The sequence below is a fragment of the Bombus pascuorum genome, chromosome 1 (genome assembly GCF_905332965.1).
Source record: "Bombus pascuorum chromosome 1, iyBomPasc1.1, whole genome shotgun sequence".
Lineage (NCBI taxonomy): Eukaryota > Metazoa > Arthropoda > Insecta > Hymenoptera > Apidae > Bombus > Bombus pascuorum.
In genome coordinates, this window is record NC_083488.1 from 27,752,570 (window position 1) to 27,771,399 (window position 18,830).

An 18,830-nucleotide genomic window follows, 5' to 3' on the forward strand; every position below is an offset into this window, starting at 1 on the left:
GTATATTCACAAATCACAAGGTGGCGCCTATGTAGATGGTGTGTGGTGCGGTTTCCCACAAATATAGGTAGGAGCGATTAGAGGGTGATTAGAAGAAGGTGTTCTGGATTGCGTTCCAGCAACGCAAAAGCCGACGGCGCGTCGTTTCGGTGCGGTGCGTGTGTCCCCTCGCCACTTTTACACCCCTGTGTCGAGTAGCAGACACCGAATTGGACGACCACGCACCCACGGGACTGATACGAGACCCTTCCACTCCGTGGTTGGAAGCTGCTGGTCCCCACTTCTTCTTCTCAACCATGCGACGCACGCTCCTTCAATTTTTTTTTCTTTTACCCTTCACGAGTGGAGCTGTCGCGATTATTACCTAAATAGATATATGTATCAAGGTTTAAGTGACTTCCGGCGATAACGAGAATTGAGAGGTAGAATGTTGATTAGAAGTATCATGGTTAGTTAACTTAGGATAACGGTGGCTGGTTTTGGATCTTTGAAATTGAGAGTGAGGTAAACATATGAGAAAAACCATGTATGGTTTTGTTGCATTTTATTGCATTCTGTGAACGTTACTATTTCGGGATAACGATGAACAAATATCTAATCGATTCATTTTTAAACAGAGTGTGATACATATGTATAATACAATAACAACCAAAGTATACATGCTTAATCTTGTAATTGTTCAATAACAATAACGATAATTTCCTAATTTCATTAAAATTTTGTCACTCTGATGTTGACATAATGAAGTGACCCATTTAGGGGACAATTTTTTCCGCGCGAAACGCGTGCCAGTCTCGTGGCTTCGAGTTTCTGGAACGGCCCGGTCTACTAATTATTATTTCCGTCGTTAAGTAGGCTATTTTTTCGAAAAACGCCAGCAGACGTAAACAAAGAGTTGAACCACGGTGTTCTGCGCTCTGTCGGTAACGCAGCAACAGAAATTTATTTATTTTTCTCGCGATGACACGTGGTTCCTCTTCCCATCTTTCTTCATTTTTCCCCTGACGATCGCACTTCCCGTGCAACTTTCCAAAACAGTGATCAATTCTTGATTCGTCATTGCTTCTTAAGAATAATCTTTGATTAATTCACAAAATTCACTATGATATATTCAGTATGACAAGTTTTTATTTAAAAAAAGTAAAAAAAGGGAGAGTGTCCTAACCTCAATTGTAAACAAATGAAACTAATTCCATCCACTTAATTTATATACTTATGTCACTCTTGCCAATCTTTATTAACCTAACCTAATCTATTGCCTCAGAAGGAACTTCGACCAATCCGCAAAAAAGTGGCAAGAAATTTTAGAGAGATTTATAAAGAGATCGATGGTCATTAAAAGTTAATCTTTCAGAGAGGAGCACGACTTACACGGCTATATAAATGGTGAGCTTCTACCAACGGAAAGAAAAGGAAAGAAATGAAAGATCAAACAGAAAGAGGTAGAATGAAAGGGAAGATGAAAAAAGGAAGCGAGAAAGAATAAGGTTAAGACAGCAGTTGCGGAGAGGAAGAGAGAAATTCAGAGGGGCCATGTGGCGTTTCAGGAGATATCAAATCATACTACGTGTACGCCATGCCGCCCCCTAAATATAGTTTATTGCGTTACCGAGTATTAATGGAGCTCCTATAGGAAGGACGAAGACAGACAAACTATCGAGCGTTACGGATCAGCCACGGAAAACCGAAAATAAAACTTGGTAATAGATTCTGATTGATTGAGTAATTGAGTAATTAGGTAATTATGCGGATATATGTGAAAATTTCGGTTTTTTATGAATATTGCAGGATAATTAAAGCGTTGATTAATTGATGTTAATATGAGAAATGGCAGACAATGTATAGCGTCTTATTCTAATTACCTTATCATTATATCACGAAATTATTGTATTCAATCGAGAAGTTGTATAGGTAAAATCATTTTTACAAGAGCAGAGGAATTTTATCGTTCTGTGAAATATATAGGAAAAAAATTATTCAGTAAATTCGTTTTGGTTAATTCTTGTAGACTGGAACGTGTTTATTAATTCAGCCTGATTTATGCAGACTTTTTAATGTATCTGCTGTATCTCCTATTGTGTACTGCCGAATGTATTCCATTAATCTATATACATGTTTTAAATTAGTATTCTAAGAAAAACTCGCAAAATATACGATAAATACAGAAATAAAGAAAGAGACTGAAGGTTGGAATATTGAAATCAATCAGCATTTCAACTTCCTGTATAGTCTGGATTTCAGCTTATGGAGTGGCTGTAGTTTTAAAATAGATTTATCCAGTTTTCGAATTATTACATTTTTAGATTTCCAAAATTAAACTTCTAAATTTCCGTTATCAAAATTTTAAACTTCATAATTACTGCTTTCATATTTTTAAATTTTCGATTTTCCGCTTTTGAATTTGCACATTTGCAAACATTAGATAGTTCAGTTTACATCTTGCAAATTTTTCCTTAAAAATTTCATAAAATAATTGTCACAAAACCTGTAAGGATGCAATATTACAAGAAAAAATAATATACAAAATTATCTTGCACAATTATAACGAAATTATATCTTTAACATACCTTCACCAATTTTACAGAAAGAAATTCCAAGAAAATGAGAAATCTTCTACTGAAGGGTGGAGGATCAAGAAAGAATACAAATTAGTTACGATCGTTAGGCCAGGATGACTTGTTTAAAGCGATCCACAATCATGCCAGATTTCGGATCTGTTCCGGTGTCACAAATTGAAAACATAAACACTGGGATCGCGTACACGTGTCCTCTGTATATCATAAACTGGTAGACGATCCTTAAAACCGGGTGCCTTTTCCTTTTGCTACGTCCGCTCGCTGGGTTCATTCATGAAAATCCGGTAGCCCTTTAAACCGTGAACGGGCCATCGGTAAGCATACCAAAGATATCCCTTCCTTTTTCTTTATGGTCTTTTTTTTAAAGAAAGTACCGAATATTACAGGCGACCCTTCTAATACATAGTTCATTCATACAGTGTTCATATTAAAATCAAAATATGCTGTATATCGTAATGAACCAAAATAAATTTGCGAAACATACAATTTTTATCCAAATTTTTAAAAATTGAAAAACAAATGAAAATATCTTAAATTATAAATATCTAAGATAGTAATGTGTTATAAAAAATACTAATGAGTTGTATTTTTAGAGAAACATGAATTTTGAGATGGATTTAGAAGAAAGTAATGGTTCTACAAGGCGTAGAAGAAATAGACACTTTTATTTCATTAATTGCAAATTGTTTCGATTTAATTAATGGGAGATTAAATGTTAATATACGTATCCTATGCAACAAAGGGAAAGAATGAAGACAACGGAGACTTTGATTGGTAATGAACGAGTGGTAGCCGAAGGGAAGGTTACTCTTGGCTGTTGGAATAATAAACAAACCCTTTTTGTTCGTTCCAGGCCGACATTCACAGTAGCTCGTTGTCAAGGGGACGCAATCCCTGATCTGGGTTAATAAAAATTCGAACGGTGTCGCATTTCAAGAAACACCGACCGAAGATTCTCCTTTTGACCAGGGAATGAAGGGTGACCGAAAAAGACCTGGTTCTCAGAAAATTGCCTTTAAATCATCTTTATTGTCGTAAACTTCACTTTGAACTAGTCAACTGTCAGACGTGTGAAATCTATCATCAGAACATGTAATATAGCCTTTGCCAGAAATCAAAAAGGAAAAAAAGGAAGTTTGATGATGTAGAATATAGAAGAACGATTAGTTCATTACACAGAAAGTAAGTACCAAGGATGATATTGTGAATAAAAAGATAAATCAGAATCTCAATAACAAACAAGATAGATAAATGTCAAAGACCCTTCTCGTATCTTCTTCCATCGAATCAATCGAGACATTGCCCTGGAAATAAAGTTAAATCCACTTTTAATCCCTCAGATAACATTAGGCGTAGCTTCAAACTATAGATAAGTATGTTAATTTATTCGACATTGAGTCGCGCGAGCAAGAATTGGTAAAAAAGTGGAGCGACGACGCGTTGACGGTAACGCACACTGACAGAGGGGGCTTTTTGCCATCCGGAGAAGCGTCGGCCCTGGGAAAAAGACAGATAAAGCCACTTAAAGTAGCTCCAAGCTGTGGAGGAGGATCGTGCGCTGACCACTACTATTTTCAATCCTTTTTGCCGCTAATTACGACAACCCTTTATCGAAAGCCACTTGAGCATCCCCCTCCCTGGTATTGCTCCGACACTGCGGATTAAAAGTGCGCCAACGAATTTTAAAATAGGACGCTCTTGGATGAAATTCGTGGAAGTGTATTTATTGAAGACGGATGCACCCAATTTTCTTTGACGTTTAATTATAGATTTAAGGCATGTTCACGAATAGCTCCATGATCCTCTTGTTCTTGAATTTAGCGATGTGACACAGAAGCAGTCGTAATTGGTCAAAACTCTAATCTTAACTGAAAGTTAAGTTACCACATAAGCGGTATTTATTTATATAAATATTATAAAACCTGTATAATACGTATAATATAAAACCACAGTGCGTTGTGAATAGATGAAACTTACCTATTGCATGGGGAAGAAGAAAATGAAATGATATGGCCAGAGAAAGGGGGATGAACAAATAGAACTGAATGTTAAATTCATTTGAAGAAAATATCATTGACAATTAATTAAGTGTCTTCTAGCAAGTTCTAACAAATATCACCAATTCAAAAATATTTTATTATTATATTTAATTATATTTTATTATATTTTAAATTCCATCACCACCACCATCACCATCCACTAAGGGAAAAACAAAGAAAACAAAGAAAAAAAAAATTACCATAGCGTGTCCAATATATCTTAGATCCATGGTATATATCGGATCCTCTGCGTTCACTATTTATATAAATTATGCACTCCGGTGTTGGCTGATTCCCCGTTCAGTTCAATTTCTTAATTGAATCGAACGATATGCGCTGCATGGGCGTAAACCAGCTCGAGCTCCGCCCTTTGATTCCTCTCCACAAGCTTCGACTCTCTCCCTCTGGAGTCTGCGTGTACACCCACCAGCGACGTGCTCGAGTACCAAACGGAATAACCCAGCCACTCGAAGCGACCTCCGAATTCGGCGTTCTTTTCTCAGTGGCACTTGGACCGCATCCGGAAACGCAGTGACCTCGTGACCAGTGAAACGCGGCATCATTCGTCGCATCCCTCATGCCTTCTTTCGGATAAGAAATATTTCAACCGATTTCTCGATCGTTTCGGGTTGTTAAGGAAGAGGAATTATAAGAGATAATCTTTTTCGGCTTTTGGACATTTTGGTTTAATAATAATTGGGGTTGGAAATTTTGTGTAATCGAAGTTCTCAACGAACGAAGATTTCGAGGTTTTCAGAAAATTCTTAGGAATCGATTTCAAGAACGATCTGTTGTAGAAGAATTTCGATTGATGGAAAAACTCTCAATTAAATTAGGGTTAAAAAGATTGAAAAAAATCGGACTCCACTTTGTACGCGATTGATTCGCTGATCGCAAGTGAGATTTTTATTGGTGAAGTTATTGTGACAGTGCGAGGAAAGGAAGTGAAGGGAAAGAAGTTACAATGATGCTCGGGGGTTACGAGGCGCAACCGGATTATTATCCGCAATGGCATCAACCCTACAATTACGTCACGCAATTACCATATGGTAAGTTCTATTCTATAGATATTCATTTTTTTTATCTACTTATAGCTTTTATTAATATGTTAGTTGCTATGGTTTATTATCTGGGAATCATAAAGAGAATCTTATCAAAATTTTATAGCATCGCTATGCGATTTGCCCACGAAAAGACTAAAGAGTACTTTTAAAACTGGAAGAATGTAGAAAACAAATTCTATTACGCAAAATGAAATAGTTTCGAATAGCGCTTGCACACATGTGTTTGCTTCGAAAATAAAGGTGACTTCTAAATATAGACGAAATTTCCAAAATTTTGGATCGTTCCATTTTTTTTCGTGAAACATGGAGAATTTTGCTTGTAGAATATTAAGTAATCTTCAGATTATGAGAGGATTGATAATTCGGAATTATTTTAATTATTAGAAAGAAAATAGCATAATAAGGAAGATCTTTAAAGTCTGAGAAAGTATCTTCATATTAACATTCAATAATTCCATTATTCACATTTATATTATATTATCTTACAAAACTTTTAAAGAATAGATTAATGAATAACGCAGACGTTGTAAAAGATAATTGATATAATAGTAATATAACACGATTAATAAATGAATAAGAAAAAGAAATCGCTGAAATAAAAAGCGCCACAAAACATGGTACAAATCCACTAAACGCATTCGCAATTATAGCATAATAATAAAACGATATTCCTTAAACGAGGTAATAATTAAAATCTAAAAGAAAATATAATAAAAACAAAGTAATTTTTAAGCACGTAAAAACTGTTGTACATTTCGCCATTCGATATATAAAATTCTCCATTTCTCTTTTGTAGGACCGCTGAACATGCCTGACGCGGATAGCCAATCGACGTACTGGGGCGCGGATTCCGGGATCTCTGGGGGTAGTTCTGGCGCCGGAAGTCCCACCGCCTCGACGCCTCCCCTGATCGAAGAGATCGGCGTCCAAGAACCAAGCTACTCATCCCTGCAACAATATCCACACCCTTCTATCAGCCAACACTATCCCAATTTGCCTTACCCATCTCAACAAGATATTTCTCATCATCACCTACATCATCACCATCATCATCAACAACAAAGTCACAGAAGAGACGGCGATTATTCGACGGTTTCTTCGATGAATCAAGTTGATGGATCGCTTCAACAACATCTCAGACAAGGAACTAGAGACGGCGGAGTTGTCGTTAGGCCTAAAAGAAGAAATACAGCGAATAAGAAGGAAAGAAGACGCACACAAAGTATTAACAATGCGTTTGCCGATCTTCGTGATTGCATACCCAATGTTCCGGCGGATACGAAACTGTCGAAGATTAAGACATTGAGGTTGGCAGCTTCGTATATTGGATACCTGATGGCGGTATTGGAAAGCGACGAAGGAGAAGAGCCACAGACCTTTCGCGCTGAAATTTTGTCTAATGGCAGAAGGAACAAGACGGCTCAGGCAAATCAGGTTAGTTTTTAGAAATTTCGAGCTTTCACTGTGCAATTAGAATTTAAAAGGCTACAATAAGGAAGCAGCTCTACTTTCTAGCAGTTTGAGTAAACCAACAGAAATCAAATTATATACATTCATGCTATTATTTGTAATAATGAACTTCTGCACTTTTAAATGTGAAGATTATACCTTTTTTCCTCTTCCAACAAATATAATTTATATAAATATCGTAGCTGCCTCTTTAATATAATCGAAACTTCCGGGTGAAAATACGTTCAATCGTGTCAACCGAATTCTCATAAAATTAACTGTATTACTAGCGAAACGTTAGAGTTTCTAGAAAGCTCACACTTGGAAGCTTCGATCATGAAAATGAAGGTTAGTTTTATTTTATTGCGAAGTTTTTGTATTTTGATTGATTGTTGTAAAGGAGTATTGTTTAGACATAGTAATGTGCTCTAGACACGCTGAAACTTGTCTTAACGCAATATAGCGGAAGACAAATTTCCAATATAAATATTATCATACGTAGAATGTATCATATTGCATGATAGACTATTTTTTAACAAGTTATTGTACTATCAAGTAGCAGCGAATTTGATATCCCATATAGGCAGATTCAGACAAGTCGAGACAGGTCTCAGCTTATATTCACGTGTTTCATATTCGATGTGAGATATAATAACGTGAGAAAATATTGGTTTATTATGTTATAATCAATAGACTATTTCGTCTACTATCCATTCGTTTATCTCTGCGACATACTTATTTACATATTTGTTAATAAGACAGCGTTACCATTTTGTTGAAAGTTTTGCTCTGTAAATGCTCATAGATATTTTTAATATCCGTTTCTACATTTGAAGTATGGAAATATAAATATTTTTTTTTCCTGTAATAATAAATAGGTTTCGTTCTATGACCTGAACATCTCAGATTGTAGAAAACGATAAATAAATACACATCATCAATAATTTAAATCTCTTTTGGAAAACTTCAAAATCGAAAAAATAATCATATCCTGATGTCTAAACTTGAAAATACTTTGAAAGGGTCCTCGAGCCTACTTCCACAGCGAAAATCGGCGGTATGCACTTCAACTACGAATTTATGCCCTTCGTCTACTTTCCTTTAAATCTCCTGGAACACTTTCGTAAGCGTTGCCTTCGAATAAACATCGTTCTCTTTAATTGGACGTCGTTCGTCGACGCCTGAGAACTCGACCTTAAACTTGTCATACTAAAACTCTTAGATGAAGAAAGACAGAAGAGAAAAATCTCATCGTGTTCACGTGCCATCGAAACGAATGTTCTCAATTGAGCATATAACATACTTGTCTTCCGCATTGTGACAAAATAAGTTTATCGATGCCAGGCAACAAATAAATTTTCATGCATGTAACTTGTTCTGTTTATTTGAAAATCAGAAATTTAGTATAATCTTGACAAATTTTAACTGTAAACAGAACTGAGTACTTGATTAAATGGATGTTTAGTAACGATTCCTGTTAGAGATGTCAAACAGCCTAATCAGAGATGTTGGAGATTAAAATTTATTCCGCTCGGAATACTTTCAGTATGATTCCATACGAATTTTATATTCCTATATATTTCAAATATCATTCTAATATCGATTCTTTTAATTAATTAATGATAAGTGGAATTAGCAATATAGAAGTATAATATGTCATACGTAAAATGTTCAGTTAGATAAACAAGTGTTTGGTACGTTTAAAATTCAACAGAATCGACTAAAAATTTAACGAACGAGAAGAAAAGAATTTTTGTGAAGTGATGAATAAACTGGATTGCGGTTAGATCACCAGGTATCAAAGGTTCTTCGACTACATATTATAGTTTAGATTGTTTCCGTAACTTAAATTTCGAAGATGACTATTGGACCACCCTGTAGTTTCGTGGTTTCTCCTGTTTTCTGTGATTCCTCGCCACCCAAAGAGAACTTTCTTTGTTTCCAAGGTCATCAACCTTCAATTGATCTGTCATATCTATCATATAAATTTCAAATTTTAGGTAACTAGAGTTTACATAAAAATATAAATGTAAGATTACAATTGTAAATTTGTAAATACAAAATATTAAATGTAATAATAGACAACGATATAAAATAGTTATAAAATATTTATATTCTATATATTAAAGTTTAAATAAAAAATAAGAGGTAAAAAACATAAATATATATATATGCGACAATAAAAAATATAAATAATATTTAAATCTAGAGAATATAAATATTTTATAATAGACGTATTTTGTATGTATTCAATTTTTCATTGCAGAACGAGTCGTATTTACACCAGGCATCAGGCCTCGGGTCTGAGGAATCATCGAAAAGCAAAGGCCGAACTGGTTGGCCGCAGCATATGTGGGCCCTCGAATTGAAGCAGGAATCGCCTACCAACCAGATGCAATAAAATCATCGATTTCCGATCTATCTATTTCTGACACTTTATGGCTTCTGTTCTCCCGTCATTATCGAGAAACCGAACAAATTGAAAGTTAGATTAATGTTGGTGGCTAGCCAGGAACCTTCGATTATTCTCAACTTTTCCTAGACAGCTATCAAGTATTTCGTGGAACATAAATAGTAAGAAGAAAAATATTTGTTACTCTTTCATTTTACATCATCGACGAAATATTGCGGTATAAAATAAGATTAATTTATTCACATAGCTGCGAGATAAGGTTAGTGTAAAAATTACGCTAAGTATTGTGTATGTGTATGTGTGTATATAAGTGGGTGAAAAATTGAAATCATTTTTTTAGTCTCTTTACTTTTCCTTCTTTCTTTCTAGAAGACTTTTTTAACAGATTCGCACTTTTGATGATTTCTGAAATTTTTGTTACAAGTAGAACTTGCTAAATCTCAATAAAAAATAGGGCATTATTTTTATTTGAACGCAGAAAGCGTCGATAAGTCTGTTGTAAAATACAAGCGATCGTTTGTAAATACGTGTCTGCGAGTATAGGTCTGCCTGTAAATAGGAGTATCTTATTTCTTAGTCGATAATAATTTACGTCAACCTCGTTATCCTTTCACATTTTATTCTACGTTAACCTTTGACATTTCATTTTTCATTGAAGGAAAAATCAATTCACGAAACCAATCGATAATATACATAATATCAAGTTTGGATATCAGATATTTCATCGAAAATCAAAATTTCATACAGTTTTTATCAGTTAAAGAATTTAAGTGATATCATTTTTTCGTTAGATCTAAGCAAGTCGATTGATTTAAGATGCTTGTAAACTTTTGTATAGATTATCTTTAACAATGTATAAAAAGTAAAAAGTCACTAGTAATAAATAGGGTATCTAGTAACTTAAGCTCTCGGGTATTCTTTCTCTCTCTCTCCCCTTTTACATTTTATATGTTTTAAAATTATATATTAGTAAATCTGTAAATATTAAGTAGTAAGTATTAAACGGAAACAATCCTAAGTCTAGCTTGCAAACAGAGGAAGAGCTCTCAATCTCAATCAAATAGATCTTCTCCTGGCTCTTGTGTTGAGGTCTTGACTTGTCTGAAAGATATGTTTTCCTTAGTTACATGCTGAGAAAGCATTGTTCCTCGGCGACGGTTTCAAATTTCTTGGATTTTCTGGCGCCGGTACTTGATCCACGTTCAGCTTCTTAATCTGAGCGTGTTGCTGATACATCTATTGAAAGGAAAGAAGATTCCCCTACATCCATACGACATCTGTCCTTCCTTTCTAGGAGAAAATCATGCAAGTATAGTTTGAGAGAGTCACGTACAGTATATTAATTTTCATTGGTTTATAATAAATGATCTTTAATCATCCTTGACATGTTTGTCATTCTGTACCATTCCATAGCAGATTATTTTTCTGAGTATCAAATAAACAAGTAGATGCGCAGCGATTAATCAAGACTAAATATTTGCAGCACTTTTATCTGACAACGATACGGTATTTAGCTTCATCGATAACTGCATAGTGACAACATTGTCGACTTTGTATATTGTAAATCTGTTATCCTCGATCAATCGAACCACGTATAAGAGGAAGTCAATTAATTGATGAATTCCATGATATCTAAATAAAAACACTAAATTATATTAAAAATATCGGATATGTTTCATAAATTGAATGATATTAAGAAATTAAATAATCAGTATCAAATATTTTTAAAAATCCAAACCATTTTGTAGAACTGTGAAGGTTAGGTTGAGTGATGAAATTTATTCTAGGTACTGGACTTATTTTTTTATGACTAATTATCCCCATTCTGTGAGCAATCATTCGAAAATGTGAGTGATATCATCCGTATACCAATCATAGCATGCAATGGATTATGTTATTCTGTTACGCTGTTAGAGATCTTTTGTGTCCTTGTCTAGTAACACATGCGCATTCATATCATAAATATGTAAGTGTAACACTGATCAACAAGCGACGGTAGTGTGCATGCCTAATTAGACAAATGTGGAAGGGGCCTCTATGCAGCATTCTCTTTCTATCCCCATATTGTATTCATTTACACGGTATCATACGACTTGTGTGCTTCTATCTTCATATCTCTATGATAATATAGCACCACTCGACGTTCATTCCAATAAATAATTATCGGTCAGTCTGTCAGTATCGAGCTTCGAGTTTATTGTCGTTCTGTAACATCTACATACTAGGTCATCGCAGAGCGCAATGAAACGAAAATATTCTAGAAACTCAATGTGTAAATAAAAAACAACAAAATGAAAAAAGTGAAGGCAGAAGTAGATACTTTTTTGGAGAACAAAGAGGCACATGCTTTCCCGGTAGAAGGTGTTAAACACGAGGAGGTGAATCGGTACCGCTTTGTAAACTCTTCGGTTGATGAAGCGCAGAACACCTCCGTGGCCCGAATCGACGATATAAACACTCCGCAGTACCTAAGGAACTCGGTTATTCTCGGTAGCAGCAAAGAGATCGTTGCTTCCTTGTCAAAACCTTACCATGAAGCCCCTGCTGTGCTACTGAGACCATGTACGATTCGTATAGTACGAAAGGGACCTAGTATACATATGCACGGATCTGTATATATTATTATTAGATTGTGGATATTTACAACTGAAAGAGTGTTACCTATGTAGGAATTTATCTATGTACAATTTATCTACTAAATGTTATAACTGGTACTATAATTTTGGTTATTTTGTATATTTTCGCATATTATACAAAAATTTAATACATACATATGCACATATGTATATGTACAGTGAGGAAATGAATGACTCAGGGAAAAAGTACACGAGATGGAGAAATTATGATCAACCGAGAACATTACATTGTTCTTTCAATACTATTTTTGCTATTTTGTTGGATAAAGATTGATGTATATATTATCAATTCATTTGGATATCTACAATAGTTTTCTCATAAAAAGATTTTATCTATAAATGAAATAATGAGGTAATCATTAAAAGAATTAACTAGATGCAACCGAAATGTATTATATGAAAGATTGGAATTTTAATAATTTTATATATATATAACACTTCCGTTATCGATCCCTCTCAAGTTAATTCCATTGATAGTCGACCGAATACGAAAACCTAACCTTCTCCCCACTTCCATTATCTTCGCCCCTCTACTTGCATTTCCCCTTCTACTTCTTACTACCACTGTTTGGTGATTTGACAAATGAAGATGTAACGAAAAGAAGAAGAAAAGAAAAAGCCTTTCTTACGTGGGAATATTTTCGAAACAGCATCGCGACGGAACAATCACGCGTGAGTATATGTTTGTATAAGTGTATGTCAACGTGAACACGCGCATCAAATGTGTATACGAGGCCAAAGGAAAAAAGTATGAAGCGGACGTTTGTTTGCTTTGACAAGTATCGAAGGTCCACGTACATATATACTTACTCGCGAGAATGTCCAAGTACGGTCGACCACTTAGGCGTCTTGTGAAAAACTGCCCTTAGCATGTGTCGCGCAAACCTTCTCTACCTAATTGCTCCTTTTGAACGTTACTTTTCTTAATCATGGGGTAAAAGAATGAAAAGAAAATCGATGTTTTCAAGTTCTCGATATTTTTGTTATATACATAGTAAACTTTGGTAGTTCGATTACGAAATATATTTTCCTAATTATTTTTTTGAGATGATATTTTTTCTTTTATCAACAGATGAGAAAATTAAGTATAACTTGATTCTTTGAAAACCATAACTAGACTTTTGATATTTATATGCATAAATTATGCATAATTATAAGAAATTTAAAAGTATAAAAATGTATGTGCGGATAATATTCAAAGACGTAAAAATATCTGAAAGAGTACTTATCATAAACAAATTAGGGATATATAAATGCATAAATACATAAGAATCAGCAGTCTAATTATAACATTTAAAGTGTAAACCAAATTTCTATTTAGATTCCATTTCTTTACTTGTATTCACAGAAATATAAATTTGTGTAAACGTTCGCGTCAGTCTAGTCATAACATTTTGATTACATTATTTGAAAGCTATTGTACCGTATATAATTTTATCGTAACTTATGCGTCGATAAAGTAGGAAACGGATTGATTAAAGAATCGGTATTTAAGATCCGAGTAGATTCATTGAGTATTGGAATTTATCAGACAAACATCGGAGATATTACAAAAAGGAGCAAATGAGCTACGCTATGCTAGTACGGCTACAAATCTTGGTTCAAATTGTTTACCCTTCGAAACTACTGTGCGTCATATGTAAACAATGCTGTTCTTCTCTAAGATGGATTATGTCTTCTGTCCGAGTGTTCGGATTTAGTATCTCGCAAATACCCAACGGGAATGCTTGCTGTGATATACTAGAAGCTTAATGTTTCTTACATTATCCCGTAAATATATTTATGTGTAATACATTACACAAAATTAAAATATCTTTTCAACTTACACAAGTACTTTGTATTTTTAGACTCAAGTACCTCTTGATACCTTTTTGTAGAAAATAAAATAACATATTATTTCGCATATAAAAACATATATATAAAACGATAGTTCCATTTAAAAAAATGGAGGTTATCTGCAAATTCGTTAAATGCATGTACTTCCAGAATAATTACATTTCATTTTGCTTAATGAAATTTTCTCCTACTTTCTATATGTTTCAAAGTTACTAGTCCAATTACTTATATCTTACGGTATCTTATATATTCATGTACAGACGTACTAGGATATTAAAGTACCTAAATACCAAAATACTGAAATATTTAAATATACAAATGCTAGAATGCCAAAATACAAAACTATCAAAAATTTTTTAATTTCAAAATACAAGATACTTACTAAAATTTCAACATTCTAAAATATTAAAACACTATAATACCATATAAATATACGAATACAGATTCTCTCTACAAAAAAGATTCGCATAAAAGCAATCTTCTAGTCGCATTTATATAAACTACGCTTTTACCGTAAATTAAACTGCGTGCCTCCAAGACGATCAACCGATAAATGTGTCGATAGCCAGACGCACAGTCGAGCTTTTATACGAACGATGCCCGATCTCCTCTCCATGCTCCTCCGTCTCATTCGTCCCGAAATTGAATTGGTTAATTGACAGACTTAATCGAGAACAGATTGTCCGACTGATCGCCTGGGGTGCCAAGTTCGATCTGTTACAAGCGACAGGGAAAACGCCACGGTACTATGCTGACGTTTTTCGATTTGATAGGTGACATTTTGTCTTCCTTTTTTCTCTTCCTCCATCTCTTTCGACAAATGTTCAATGCTTGCAAATCATTCGACGTGCATTTGTCTTTGTTTGAATTCTATTAAATCACTAATTATATAGTAATTGTTTTCTGTTAGGATGGATTTAATTCATTCCAATTTTATTGAGATTTTATTGGAATTCAAGATTGATTGAACGTTCGCAAGTGAACAAATGACATTAGCGAAATTTTACAGGTTATAGGTTACTAATTATAATATAAAAATTCTTTTACACAGAAATTACCTCAGTAAAGTACAGGAGGAAGCTCAAATTAAAAGGATTTTACTGTATACTAGCCTAGATTATCCTATTGAACATGGATTTGTTAAAGGAAAAGTTAAGTATATAACCTAAAACTTGTCACTTGCCAATTTAATAGTATTATCAATTCAATCATTCTATAAAACGTTACAGGAATTCAGGTAATCCTACTGTATCTTATATGTGAACTATTAGCCTTCTGTATCGATTATCTAATAATTCATAACTTCTAATAAGTAACTACATACAAGTAGTGATAGATTTATTAAGGAAAGTTTCAAGAAATTTTTTTTAAGTAGGTCTTCCTGATGGAGAAACCTATTGTTATGGACTACAAACAAATGAAATTCTAAATGATTTAATTTCAAATAAATGAAAATTCAACAACTTATTCTCTACATACACTCATCATCCACGTAAGATTCTTTCCACTGTCCACAATTGATCCATTAAAGTTACTATCTTATTTCCGTTAGAACAGAGAGAAAAATAGAAGAAGGAAACAACAGAAAGAGAGAGAGGCGTAGCTTCGGAGATTGAGTTAAACCTGTTACAAATCCCAGTAGAGTCAATGAATCTATCCGTACGAACATTTCCGCCTTGCGGTGACGACAAAGAATGAAAGTGAGGATAGGAAGAGAAAAAGAGATAAACAACGATGAGAAAGCGAAAGAAGCGATATGGGGGTGGTTGCAAAGGTTCTCCTAGGACGTATCCACGATCCTCATTAAGTATGGAGGAGCGTAGATCTCGATGAAATTGAGATGAATCGCTTCGTGGGACGTCAGGATTGGCCCCGGTTGGGGGTGGGTGTTTTTTCAGTTGAACGTAGCTTTATTTCGAATGAAATTGACACTGTCGAGGAAAGGGAGAAGAAAAATAAGGTTTACTCCATGGAAACGACAATTGGATGAAAAAGAAAAGAGAAAGGAAAAATAGAGTAGTGTAAGATAGCTTGCACCCCTATAAAACCAGCGACTGAACACCGTATCGACATCATTCGCCGACAACGTTCCGCGATAACATGTACTCAAACGAAGCGATGATCGGTTCCGTCGCGTTTCCATCTTTCAACCGCCTTATGACCATCGCAGTTTGCGTAATGCTATGTGTGGTCTATTTGGTGTCCAGCGCTTCCGGAGAATACGGTACGTTCTACCGATTGTGAATTATACAGGAAGTTTAACAACCCTCTGACGGTGTAATATAATGAAAAATTCAGGATGATTTAGAAAACAATTATTTCTTTCTCGCAAAAGTTTTTGCATTTTGATTACCAGTTATAAGAGGTTACTTTTCAACCATTTCAATTTTTTATAATTGCCTTACATATAATGACATTTAAGATGTGGAACTTGTGATAAAATGTTTGTCTCAGTCTCTCTCGTGATGCATTTTGAAAAGATATTAAGGAAGCTAGGTCAAAGACCGAGAAACTACATATACATACGTGTTATTATTTTTCCATTTTCACATGTATCGTTATTTGTACGTGTTATACTCTTTCAAATAGAAGGTAGAGATTCCTCAAGTAGTACGAGCAATGACAGAGCACCGAGCAACGAGTTCGGCTCGTGCAGCGACGGCAAATGCATCAAACGTACCTCGGAGGATATCACCAGTGGTATGTGGTTTGGCCCACGACTGGGACGACGACGCAGGGCGGACAGAAAACCGGAGGTCGATTCTGACATTGAAACTCTCGCCAACGCTCTCGATGGGTCACGTTGGGCCGTCATCACGATTCCAGGTATATATTTATTATACTTGAAATACGTTTTTTATAGTCTCATGAATTTTTCTTCGTATTTTTAGTATATTGCATGATCGTTTTTTCCAAAAAAAAAAAAAGATAAAAATAGTAGCTTTCTATTTTATATAATTCACGTTAATATCATATTATTAGAGAATCAAAATTTTTACTAATTTGAATACCTAACTTAAGTATTTTTTCTCTGAATAGAATATTCATGCTTTTGCAAATCTATATTTCTTTAATTTTGTTTCCAAGATTTAACAAGACAATAACAGACAGATTAATTGTATGATTTGAAAGAGTCAAAAGATGTATACTTTTTCTTTCAAAAAATGGCAAAGAACATCGATCTATATTTGATATTTCAATCATTGAGTTTTTGAATAAAATTTGTTTTCAGGATCAGATAGGCGTCAAGCAACGCAGTTCACACCCCGTTTGGGAAGAGAATCAGGTGAGGAATATTTCTCATATGGGTTTCCAAAGGATCAGGAAGAGTTGTACGCGGAGGAACAAATTTTCCCACCTTTGTTTGCATCACGTTTAGGACGTAAAGTACCTTGGACACCAACTCCGAGGCTTGGACGTCAGTTGCACAATATCATTGATAAAGCTAGACAGAACTTCGATGATGCACGCTTTTAAGACTGGTTCGACCTGCTGGATGATTAATAGCTAATGATATAGTGTAATTAAGACCATATTTAAGAAAATAAAGGACTTGTATTTATTTGTATTATAATCGAAGAATGCCCGATATTTGTCCTGTTTCATTAGTTTTTATTTTTATTCTTTCTCTTTTCTTTGTGAAATGAAGGTTGGTCTTATATGTAATTGATTAGAAGTTAGATTAAGTTTGAAGTAATGGACTAGTATACGTATTCACTTATGTTATAATAAAGGGATGTTTAGCATTGTTCTACTTTAATTCAGTAAATTTTTTTCGTTCCCGTCGGAAAAAGAACCTGACAATGTCATGAGTCAAAAGAACAAAGATATTTATTTCTTTTTAAATCTAATTGTCGACATAAAAATAAATCAACAGAAGTTTATTCCAAAAAAATAATCTTTCAAATATCGCAAATATACTATAATTAGGATCAAAGGAAACATGATGTGGCGTAGCTATAAAATTTTTATTTTCATTTCGACTTTCAAATCATCAATATCCCACCTCAAAAGATAGATACATATTTTTTAAACCTTGGTATAATTATTATTACTACGAAATACTTTTAAAAATAGGAAAATTTTTAAATATGATTATAATAATTCTTAAATTCCAATTATTTTACTATTTACGGATATAACAATTTTTACATTATGATAAAAGATAAACAAAAAAATGAAAGACAAATAACATATTTTCAAATTTTAAAATATCATGTAATTAAAAGAATAGAGTCGCTAAAACCGTGGTTGTTATTCCTGTCCGGTCTGATAGTAAATGGTTACTTGAGCAAGGAGAGGCAGAAGGTTAACTTGTATCTGCTGGATGTGTTTCCAAGCTTTATGGTTACGACCGCAGTCTACGCCGCCACATGGCCCACGGTAGTTCCGGTCGAGGAATTACACGCGTAGTTACGCTCCTCCCTTTGCCTCCTTCCTCTTTCTTTCACCACAGCCAGAAATTTAACCCTATCTCGTTGCACTCATGGTTCTTCTCTGTGAAAAAATTGAAACGATCCTATTTTGGCTATCTCCTTTCTTCCTGCTTTAATTCAAGAAATGATTCAATGGAAAAACTTTTTCTGTTCGTTTATAGATATTAATGCTTCGAATAATTTTTAGGTTATTTCAACCTGAGAAAGATAGCAAAGTCGAAAATTCATTCGTGTAATTTTATAAAAACCAGGATACGAATTTTATGTCATCCTTTAAAACTTCTTAACTTTATTAAAAATACTTTCTTAGTATTTTAAAAAAAGTTATTATTGTAAAATAAAATTTCCACTTTACCGAAAAAACAAAGTATTCAATATAAT

General features: G+C 34.2%; 3 protein-coding genes across 6 annotated transcripts in view; 2 read left to right on the top strand and 1 right to left on the bottom strand.

The window, feature by feature from the left end:
• Positions 1-5,040: 5,040 nt before the first annotated feature.
• On the top strand, positions 5,041-10,445 carry LOC132909141 (heart- and neural crest derivatives-expressed protein 2-like). The gene is made up of 3 exons (XM_060963745.1): positions 5,041-5,664; positions 6,476-7,113; positions 9,395-10,445. Exons 1-3 carry the CDS (start codon positions 5,580-5,582, stop codon positions 9,527-9,529), a joined length of 858 nt encoding a protein of 285 aa, XP_060819728.1. The 5' UTR covers positions 5,041-5,579; the 3' UTR covers positions 9,530-10,445.
• Positions 10,446-14,540: 4,095 nt separating this feature from the next.
• LOC132909326 (PBAN-type neuropeptides-like) lies at positions 14,541-17,773 on the top strand. 4 transcript variants are annotated; one of them, XM_060964120.1, is made up of 5 exons: positions 14,541-14,786; positions 15,065-15,250; positions 15,566-16,237; positions 16,603-16,839; positions 17,246-17,773. In XM_060964120.1, exons 3-5 carry the CDS (start codon positions 16,114-16,116, stop codon positions 17,488-17,490), a joined length of 606 nt encoding a protein of 201 aa, XP_060820103.1. In that variant the 5' UTR covers positions 14,541-14,786; positions 15,065-15,250; positions 15,566-16,113; the 3' UTR covers positions 17,491-17,773. The 4 variants fall into 4 exon arrangements, with proteins under 4 accessions (XP_060820103.1, XP_060820098.1, XP_060820112.1 ...); XM_060964115.1 differs by having other exon boundaries at positions 14,541-14,756; positions 15,065-16,237; XM_060964129.1 differs by lacking the exons at positions 14,541-14,786; positions 15,065-15,250 and having other exon boundaries at positions 16,106-16,839; positions 17,246-17,299; positions 17,393-17,773.
• A 194-nt stretch (positions 17,774-17,967) lies between these two features.
• Positions 17,968-18,830, bottom strand: part of LOC132909219 (la-related protein 1B) — a 29,727-nt gene continuing 28,864 nt past the window's right edge. The window contains exon 18 of the mRNA XM_060963924.1: positions 17,968-18,510. The gene's annotated coding sequence lies outside the window, so the exon portion shown is untranslated. The remainder of the gene's footprint in view (positions 18,511-18,830) is intronic.